General features: G+C 37.8%; 1 protein-coding gene across 1 annotated transcript in view; it reads right to left on the bottom strand.

The window, feature by feature from the left end:
* LOC107468083 (uncharacterized) overlaps positions 1-2,105 on the bottom strand; it is a 52,934-nt gene extending 50,829 nt beyond the window's left edge. Inside the window, exon 1 of the mRNA XM_052255219.1 lies at positions 1,967-2,105. Within this exon, the coding sequence (XP_052111179.1) occupies positions 1,967-2,105 (139 nt within the window). The remainder of the gene's footprint in view (positions 1-1,966) is intronic.
* Positions 2,106-11,093: the final 8,988 nt, after the last annotated feature.

Raw genomic sequence — 11,093 nt, 5'->3', positions numbered from 1 at the left:
GTGCTAGTTCCGGCGTTTAACGCTGGAATTCCTGAGGGTGACTTTGAACGCCGGTTTGGGCCATCAAATCTTGGGCAAAGTATGGACTATCATATATTGCTGGAAAGCCCAGGATGTCTACTTTCCAACGCCGTTGAGAGCGTGCCAATTCGGCTTCTGTAGCTCCAGAAAATCCACTTCGAGTGCAGGGAGGTCAGAATCCAACAGCATCTGCAGTCCTTTTTAGTCTCTGAATCAGATTTTTGCTCAGGTCCCTCAATTTCAGCCAGAAAATACCTGAAATCACAGAAAAACACACAAACTCATAGTAAAGTCCAGAAAAGTGAATTTTAACTAAAAACTAATAAAAATATACTAAAAACTAACTAGATCATGCTAAAAACATACTAAAAAGAATGCCAAAAAGCGTACAAATTATCCGCTCATCACTACTCTTAAAATTAAACTCAATTTCTCATGCAATACATCAGTTAAATTCTTTTCTTTTTAGATTCAAGCTTAGTGAGTGGTACATGAGACAATAAAGAATTTTTTTATATTCTAAGAACTGAAAGTACTAAAGATCATGCAGGCAATCAAAGCAACAGAAAACAGAGGACAACAAAATAGGGACGGAAGAGAAATAGAATGAAAGAAACTCAACCACCTCAGTTATTCTGGTGGCCATCTCATTCCTCCATGAAGAACATTCATCTCCCTTTGGTGCTAAACAGAAAAGCCATAAGAGAAGCGTCAACACCAAACTTAAAGGTTTGCTTGTCCTCAAGCAAAGAAGAATTGGAAACAGAGAGGGAAAGAAAATTAAATAGTATGATAAAAGAAGAATAAAAAGATAAAAGAACAAGAGAGAATTAGGATTTGGGAGAGAGAAAGAATGAAAACCAAAAACTGGACGGTGCACTAGTGGAGGTGTGCGGCGCAGGCGACGCGTACACGTACAGCACGCGTACGCGTGGGTCGCCCGATTTTGATAGTGGTGCGTAAGCGTCAAACACGTGTACGCGTCCCCTTGGTTTGTGCAAATCGCGCGAAAACAGCCGCGCGCACGCATAACTCTCTGTTCGCGTGGCCTGGGAACCAAAATTTTCATATGATGCGTGCGCGTCATGCACGCACACGCGTGGATGGTAATTTGTGCAAAAGACACGCACGCGTGAGCAAGTTTATGCCTCTAGCACACTTCCAGCCCCAAGCCAGCACAACTCTCTGCCTAAACACTCATTGACGCCGATTTTTAGGATCACGCGTACGCGTTAGGGACGCGCACACATGGGTGGCTAAAAGTACAAGCGACGCACACACGTGAGGTACGCGTGCGCGTGGGCTTGGTTGTGCGCAAAACATAGTTCCAGCACCACTCCTGCTCAACTCTCTGTTCACTTTTATTTTTCACGCACACACATATGACGCGTACGCGTCATGTGCTTGTTTTTTTTTTTTTGAAATATTCGGTTCTTGTTCTAAAATAGCTGCATGATCAAAACACACGTAAAACGAAAGGAAACAGTAGAAACTCAATAAAAATCAAATAAATAAGAAAACCACTACTACGAAAAATAACTAAGGATACGAAATTATCGGGTTGCCTCCCGACAAGCGCTTCTTTAATGTCACTAGCTTGACACTTGATTGTTGAATTTTCTTCCTCTTCTTCCAGTTGGTTAAAAGAAATGTCTCCAAGGGGGGAGAGGTGAAGATTAGTACCCCCTGATATAAATTCCTTCTAACAAGCTTTTTTTTACTGTGATTAGCTTGATTCACCTTGCTTGTTGGGGTAGAGGTTGGATTGTTTTTTGATGACCTTTTTTTTTCATAGATATTTTCTTCTCTTTTTTGGTCACAATTCCCCTTTCAGTCCTTTCCTTGGTTTCCTTCACTTCTTTGATTTCAAAATTTTGGTGTTGTGTGATGGTTAGAGTGTACCCTTCATCAAGAACTTCTTGAATTAGTGGTTCAATAAACTCACCCTCTATGACAGTCTCTGCTTCATTGGAATATAGATTCCCATAATTGTTTTCATCCTTTACAACCTCCTTTGTTTGTGCATCTTCCTTCTTTGTTGGTGCATCTTCCTCCTTTGTTTTTGCATCTTCCTCTTCTTCCATATGTGAGGGTGAAAATTTTTCTAATTCACTGGAGTATAAACTCCTTTGATTGATTTCCTCACTTTCTTCCATAAGATCTTGCATTGTATCTCCTGGGAAAGAATTTGTTTGTTCCCCTTCCTGGTTCTTGATAATCGTCTGCACATATTTCTCTACATTTTTGACACTCGTCTTTATATCATGTATGAATTTTTTCATGAGAAGCTCAAGATCTGATGGTACTTGATATGAATATGGAGATGGTGGTTCTTGATAGTTGGAACATGGAACATTGAAGTTTCCTTGGTTTTGACTTTGCCAACCAAAATTCGGATAGTTTTTCCATCCACAATAATATGAATCACTACTCGGGTGTGAGTAGTAACCTATGTGATCTCTCTCCATTATTTTTCCTCAACACAAAACACCAAATAGAATTAAACGCACCATATGGTAAATAGGCAAACAAAGAAGAAAGAACATAAAGAAAATTTAAACTCAATAAATAAAATAACTAGGAGAAATAAAACAACTAAAGGGACACTAAACTTAATTTTAGAGATTAAGAGAAAAGAAAAAAATAAATAAAATAAATCAAAATAAATATTTTTTTTCGAAAATACTAAAGTAAAATTCAAATAAAATTAAAACTAAAATGCCTAATCTAAGCAATCAAATAACTAATAGTTGTTAATCACTATCAATCCACGGCAACGGCGCCAAAACCTTGGTGAAGATTTTACAATCCACAATGCTAACCGGCAAGTGCACCGGGTCGTACCAAGTAATACCTCAGGTGAGTGAGGGTCAATCCCATGAGGATTGATGGACTAAACAACGATGGTTGATTAATTTACTTAGTTAGGCAAGAAGAAAATAGTGGTTTTGAGAGTTCAAAGAGCATTAAATACGAACTCAGAATATCAAAAGTATTGACAAATAAATAAGTTAGGAATAAAATATGGAGAAAACAGTTAAGGCTTCAGAGATATCTATTTTCTGGATTGACTTTTCTTACTAACTATTTTAATTATGCAAGATTTAATTCATGGCAAACTATATGTGACTAGACCCTAATTCCTTAGACCTTTCTAGTCTCCTCTAAAATTCATCAACCGCCAATTCCTTGGTCAATTAATTCCAATTAGAAGGTGAAGTTTAATTCTAGTTATTATGCCACAAAAATCCTAATTATCCAAATATAAGAGAATAATATGTCACGTATCCCGTTAAGTCCAGATAATTAGAATTTAGGAGAAATTATGTTCAAGCTGTTGTTCAAGTAAAGAGCTTTTTCAAGTTATACAAGAACTCAATTAGAAAGAGGGTCATACTTCCGTTCCACCCAATTTCATAAGATAAAGAACGAAAACAATTCTTAAATTTATAAATCAGTATATAAATCAAAATAGAAAAGCAATAGAATTAATCCATACAAATAGACATAGCTCCTAACCTTAACAATGGAGGTTTAGTTGCTCATGGTTCAGAAAGAAAAACTAGGATTCATGTAAATTGGGTTGAGTTGGAATGAAAAGTTAACTAATGAAATAATGGAATCCCCCTTTTAGAAGAAAAGTTTCTCCTTTTTATATCTAATCCTAATTAATTTAAAAATCTATTTTTTAAAATTAAAATAATATATTTTCCTATTTTAAAATCAAATTTGAATTTAAATCAGAATTAATTATAGCAGTTAGTAAGTCTTCAATTGATGGATGAGGACCACTTGATTCCTTCACTCTACAGCCTCTGATCTGTGCTTTCTGGGCTGAAAACTGGGTCAAAAACAGCCCAGAAATCGCTCCCAACATTTTCTGCACGTGGCGCATGTCACGTGTACGTGTCAGTCATGCGTACGCGTTGATGATCTTCTTCGCGAGTCCCGCGTACGCGTCAGGTACGCGCACGCGTCGCTGTGCAAATCTCCAATTCACGAGCACGCGTCAAGTACGCGCATGTGTCAGTTACGCGCACGCGTCGCTCCTTGCTGGTTTTCTCCTTTAATTCTTGTGCTGCAGAAACTCCATCAAATCCAGCTGAATGCTACCTAAAATAGACAGAATTGCACAAGACTTAAAGCAGCATCCATAGTGGCTAAAAGATAATTAATTCTTGATTAAACTCAACAATTTAAATGCAAATTCACTAGGAAAAGATAGGAAATATGCTCACGCATCACAGTACAAACTTTTTCTAGTTTCCATCATTTTTTCTCCAACATCCTTATAATTAGCAGCATTATCTGTAACAATTTGGACTACATTCTCTTCGCCAACAAATTCTACAGCATCTTCTAGCATTTTGACAACTTTATTTGTTGTTTTTGATATGTCAGAAGTTTCCAATGAATAAAGAAAAATTGTTCCTTTAGAGCTGTTCACCAAGAAATTACAAATACTATGCCTTTTTTTATCAGTCCATCTATCCGACATGATTGAACAACCAGTTCTCTTCCACTCTGCCTTAAACTCGGTAAGCATTTCATCAACATCGGTAACTGCTTTCTTTAATTGGGTTTCTCTTAACTCATGGTAAAAAGGGGGTTTGTAGCCAATTCCATATCTCCCAACCATCTCACAAAGCTTTAAAAACTCGGGATTCTTAATAACATTGAAAGGAATAGCACTTGTATAGGAAAAATATGGCACATTGTTGATCACATTGTTCCTTTAGATCCTTCTTCATCATTTGATTTATTGTTGATTGAACTTAAGCCCCATTTCCTTTTGTGACAAAGTTGCGAATATCTTTCCCCTTTTATTGAGAAGAGGTAATGACCAAATCAGTACCCGAAAGATTCAAACGCTGACATTTTGGTACCTTCTATTGTTATTGACAAAATAGTCCTTAAAAGATTTTAAAATCTGACAAGCGTACCCACGAGTTTGCCGGAGCACATCTCCGGCAAGCACAGTGGTGACATGGCCACTACATTTTTGATGACATGGCAAAAATCCTCCCCCACCATAATTCTTCCTTTCTTCCTTTCCAACGCACTTCTCTTTCTCCTTCCCCCTCCCTAACGCACTCCCCCCTTCCCCTTCCTGACTGCACTCTCCCCCCTCCCCAACCCTAATCCTTCCCTCCCCCTCCTAACCCTAATCCCCCATTCCCAACGCACTTCCCCCCTCCTCAATCCAAAATCCCACTTTCTGAACCCTAATCCCTTTCCCTTGCCCCTTTGAATTCTAATCCCCTTTCCAACACAGTGTCTCACACTCTCAACTCACTCTCCTCCAAATCAACATTCTCAATCTTACAGAGCCAGTGTCATCAACACCGCACTATCGTCATCTCGTCGTCGGGTCTTCTGCGTCTGCTAGTGTCGTCTGTCTCCTTCGTGGCATTGCGTTGTCTGTGCACCTTCACGACTGTCGCCTTCATTGCTTGTATCTGCTTGTTGCTAGCCTCTAGTCACTGCCATGCCTCCTCTGTCTAGGTTTCATCTTGGCTCCTTGCTTTGGTGGTGTCTGTATTAAGTTTTATTTTATTTTATTTTATTTTATTTTGATTATTGTATATGAATTTGTTTGTTTTCTCTGAGTTTTATTGTTATTAATATTTTTGAATGATAATTTAACCTAAAAATTTGGGACAATTTATGATTTAGGGCAACTCTGTTGATGTTGAGGTTGTTGTTGCTGGGAATGGTGGTGTTGAGGGAGGGAGAGGGGAGTGTGCGTTGGGAAAGGGGGAGTGGTGGAGATTATTGCTGCTGTTGATACTAAGGCTATTGTTACTGCGAGTGGTGGGGTTGAGGGAGGGAGGGGTAGTGTACGTTGGGGAGGGGGTTGTGATGCGGCGGGAACTGCGATGGGGGAGAAGTGTGCGTTGGGGATGGGGGCTGCGACAGGGAGGGAGAGGGAAGGGGAGGGAGTGTGCGTTGGGGAGGGAACTTTGGGGGTGGTTTGCAAAGTCACCAAAACACGGTGGCCACATCAGCATTGTGCTTGCCGGAAATTTGCTCCGGCGAGCTCGGGGGCACGCTTGTCAAATTTTAAAATCTTTTAAGGACCATTTTGTCAATAACAATAGTGAGGTACCAAAATGTCAGCGTTTGAATCTTTTGGGTACTGATTTGGTCATTACCTCTATTGAGAATTGTCCTTCTCCTTTTTTGTTTTTTCAGAATAATCCTTATCATCACCGAATCTTATTTTTTTCAATGATGCTTCTTTAGCCTCCACACAGACTTTCAACATCACAGCCTTAACTTCTTCAGGTACTGAAGCACAAGGCTCTGGATCCTCTTTAGTACCGGCAAGATGATGCTTGAATCTATAAATCCCTCTGCTTATAGTCTTTGAGAAATAATTACACTTCACTTTTTTACCATTGCCTTGAACATCAATCCCATGTTTCCATCCTATATCACTTTTATTTTCAGTTGCATTTTTCCTCCTAGAAACAGCAGGTGTAGGTCTAGGAATACTAGGAAGCGAAGACCCTGTCCCTGAACCAACATTCTCAGACATTTTGTATTTTTATCCCTACAAATCAACAACCCAGATAACAAATTCAGATTCAGATTATCCACTAACTAAATTCAGATTCAGATTATCCACTAACTAAATTCATAACTAACACTAACTAAACTAACACAGTAACACTAATATTTAGACTTCAGAGTTTCAGTCAGATATTCAGAAACACTAACAAAAAGAACCACTAACTAAGTATTAAGTAACAATTTAAAGTTTAAACCAGACAAGAGACAACCAGTAAACCATAGTACCACACATTTTAACCATGAAGCATGAAGTATGAAGCAGCATCAGTTTACTAACTTATTAAAGCATGAAGCAGCATCAGTTTAATTTTTTTTTTCAACATATCAAATCTCATTAACCAATTCTGTGTATGATTTAAACTAAACTAAAAAAATTTTAAAAAGTTAACATCAGAAGTTCAAAACCAGAATTGCAGAATTGCTACCAAGATTGTTAATATTTGAATTTGTTTAAAAAAATTACCTTGGAGAACAGGGCAGAATTGAAGTAGATCGGCAGTGAAGAACAATGGCGACGAACAGGGGAGGGGAGGCAAACGCAATGAAGCAGAACAGGGACGAGTGCGACGGCCGACGAACGCAGAACAGGGGCAGTGAACGTTCACTGCATGGTGGTGGGCTCTGTGACTCTGCGTGGCCTCTGCGTGGTGGTGGGCTAGTGTTGACGAGGAACCTTCACTGCGTGGTGGTGGGCTCTGCGACTCTGCATGGCCTCTGCGTGGTGGTGAGCTGGTGTCGACGAGGAACCTTCACTGCGTGGTGGTGAGCTCTGCGACTCTGTGTTAATGAGGGATGAGGGATGAGACGAGGTGACAGGCCAGGGATGAGGGATCCGTTCGGCGTCCGGCCTCTGCGTGGCAGCGCAGACAACGGTGTCGGTAGATGGTGGCGATTTAGCGACGTTAGAGAAGAAGAAGAAAGTGAGCAGTGAGGGCTTGGTGCTGGTGGAGTGCGAGGGTTTCGAATTAGGGTTACACTTTTACCGGGTCTGGGTTAGTTAGTGGTTAGCTGTAGGTTTTTTTTCCGGAACCAAAATGACGCCGTTTTGGCGAAAATGGGCACAGAATTCAAACCCGCAGACTCGCTAGCAAACTCGCGAGTTTGAGCGATTCTGTCTGAGTCTAGCCGAATCTACCCAGAAATGAATTTGTGTCCGAATCAACTCAATTCCACTACCTAAACTCGTACGAGTTTACGAGTTAACTCGTGAGTTTGACAACCATGTGTGGCCCATTCCCTACTGTCTCTTGGAATGGACAACGGTACTTTATTACGTTCATAGATAATTACTCTCATTATGGGTATCTATATTTAATTCATGAAAAGTCCCAATCATTGGATGTTTTCAAGTCTTTCAAAGCTGAAGTTGAACTTCAACTTGGAAAGAAAATTAAAGCTGTCAAATCTGATCGTAGTGGTGAATACTACGGAAGATATGACGGTTCAGGTGAGCAACGTCCCGGGCCTTTTTCTCTTTTCCTAAAGGAGTGTGGTATTGTTCTGCAATACACCATGCCAGGCAAACCTAGTATGAATGGTGTTGTAGAGCGAAGGAACCGAACTCTTAAGGACATGGTGAGAAGTATGATTAGTCATTCTTCCTTGCCTGAATCACTCTGGGGGAGAAACCTTAAAGACCGCAGTGTACATCCTTAATAGGGTGCCAAGCAAAGCAGTTAACAAAACCCCATATGAAATTTGGACTGGGAAAAGACCTAGTATAAAGCATCTGCATATTTGGGGATGTCCAGCTGAGGCACGACCTTATAGGCCGCATGAAAGAAAATTGGACTTAAGGACAATTAGTTGCTACTTTGTTGGTTACGCTGAGCGTTTATGGGGGTACAAGTTTTACAATCATGCATCAAGGTCTAATTTTGAAACGGGAAATGCGAGATTTCCTGAGGATGTTGAGTTTGAGGGGAAGGAAATTGTAGGAATATTGCTTTTGATGAGGATTCTATAACTGACAATGATCAGGTCTTTGTACCTATTATTGTTCAAGATACAGTTATAGTACAAGAGCACAATGAGAATCTTACTGTAGATCCAGTTACAGTACAAAAGAACAATGAGAATATCATTGTTGCTCAAGATACTGCTACAGTACAGGCAAACTAATGAGAATCCTCCTCAACCCCAACCTATACAGCAAGCTCAACAACCTCAAGAAGTGTCATTAAGGAGATCCAACAGAAAAAGGAGAAAATTCATCTATGGTCTCAAACAAGCTTCCCGTCGATGGTATCACAAGTTTAATCAAATCATTACCTCATATTATATTGAGGTAAATATTATAGATGAATATGTATACTGCAAGTTCAGTGGGAGTATATTTTGGTCTTATATGTTGATGACATTCTACTTGCCAGTAACGATATAGGCTTGTCGCATGAAACTAAGAAATTTTTATCGAACAAATTTGAAATGAAAGATCTTGGTGGTGCCTCTTTTGTATTAGGAATCGAGATACTTAGAGATCACTCTCAAGGTATTCTTGGATTATCACAAAAGAAATATATAAAAAAAAGATTTTAAGTAGATATGTCATGGAAAGTTGTAGACCAATGGACACACCCGTAGCTAAAGGAGACAAGTTTAGTCTCAAGCAATACTCCAAAATGATCTTGAGAAGACAGTAATGCATGATAAACCTTATGCATTAGCACTAGGAAATTTAATGTATACTCAAGTCTGCACACATCCCGATATATCATTTATAGTGGGAGTGTCGGGTAGATACTTGAGCAATCCGAACATGGATCATTGGATAGCTGTTAAATGCGTAATGCGTTATCTAAAGAGAACAAATGATTACATGCTTATTTATCGGATATCATAAAATTTTGGAGATCATTAGGTACTCTGATTCCGATTTCATGGCATATGGTTGCGAAACTTTGTCACTGAGCTTCATATAGTAGATGACATTGAACGGTCATTAAAGATATTTTGTGACAATAAGTCAGCAGTACTATACTCCAATAACAATAAGAGCTAGACAAAATCGAAGCATACAGACATCAAGCTCTTAGTTGTCAAGGAGAAAGTTTAAGAAAAACTGATTTCCATAGGACATATAGTAACAGAGTATATGCTAGCAGACTCATTAATCAAGGAATTGATCCCTAAAGTCTTTTCATGAGCACACTGCTCGGATGGGTGTTAATATTAGTGATGCCTTGGTTTAGTGGGAGTTTAATTTATGCTATATGTCCTATGACAGATATTGAATTATTTTTATGCAGAATTAAGTTGATGGTTTATTTCATGTTATATGAAATATTCATTTTGTAATATTTATTGTGTTTGATCTCAATAAAGTTGGACCAGCTGGAAATAGATATGTACGAGATTACTTGGCATGTAATTTTCATATTACTCATCCAAATTTGATCCATGTTGTTAAGTATGTTAGGATGGTGATTGTCGTGGTTTAGTCACGACATTAATGTGATAAAAACTGCGATAGTTCCATATCTAATGTAGGTGGTGTCAATGTAACTGTAACTCTCTTGTTCAAAAGCTTCTTTCTAACGTTGCGTTTTGTCTCTCTCACTCTACCCCACCTAACTAGTACACTTCTTTTCTTTGTACCACGTTTTTTATTTGAAACATGAGATATTTATATTTTTATCATTTTATGTAAAAAATATTACTTTCATTTTAACTGCAATTTTTAAATCTTGCTAAAATTTCTGTAATCATGATCATCATAGAATTCACATTATATATATTATTGAAATATTGTAATAATACCTAAAAAGTATAAATATTTCAAATTTTAAATACATATGCAGATAATTACTTTTTTCATCCTAAAATGAGCTTGGTTGGTAAAAATAATATAAAAGTATATGGTAAATTCAACGATTAAATTCTAAAAAGTGTTTTTAAAAAAAAGTCAAGTTAATAATATTTTATAGAAAATACAAAATTTAGTTTTTTAATGTATTTATTATTATACATTTATCAAAATATAAAATTTAACAATTTTCATTAGTAATAACCTTAACATATTTCCTAAGAAATTAAGGCAATTTTTTTGTTAAATGTAGTTTCACATGAAACTACAAAGTCAAGAGAAGTCTTAATCATTTGATATTTATAAATGGCATTAACGCAATAGTCATATTTTGCCAAATCAAGAAGAAGCCGAACCTATTGACTTTGAAGTTTGAACATCATCACTTGCTGATCAAATCTAACGACCAAAAAAGATTTGAAAGAATAATATAACAACTGAGGATATTTATTCAGCTTGGATTTAGGACTATAGCCAGTAAATCTTATAGTCCAAGGTAGAACATAAAGAGTTGAATGGTTATATTCTAAGTTCATTGTTGAAAGTTGAAACTCGGCGTTTTCTGAAAATGGTGATGGTTTTAATGCAAACATACCGAGGATGATACAAATTCTAGTATATTCTCTACGCCATATCTACTAGAATTTATTATTGATAATGTGAGCTCATAAATATGTATATGAGTATATGT

Source organism: Arachis duranensis, chromosome 10 (assembly GCF_000817695.3).
Source record: "Arachis duranensis cultivar V14167 chromosome 10, aradu.V14167.gnm2.J7QH, whole genome shotgun sequence".
Lineage (NCBI taxonomy): Eukaryota > Viridiplantae > Streptophyta > Magnoliopsida > Fabales > Fabaceae > Arachis > Arachis duranensis.
This window is presented reverse-complemented; position numbering and strand designations above follow the sequence as displayed.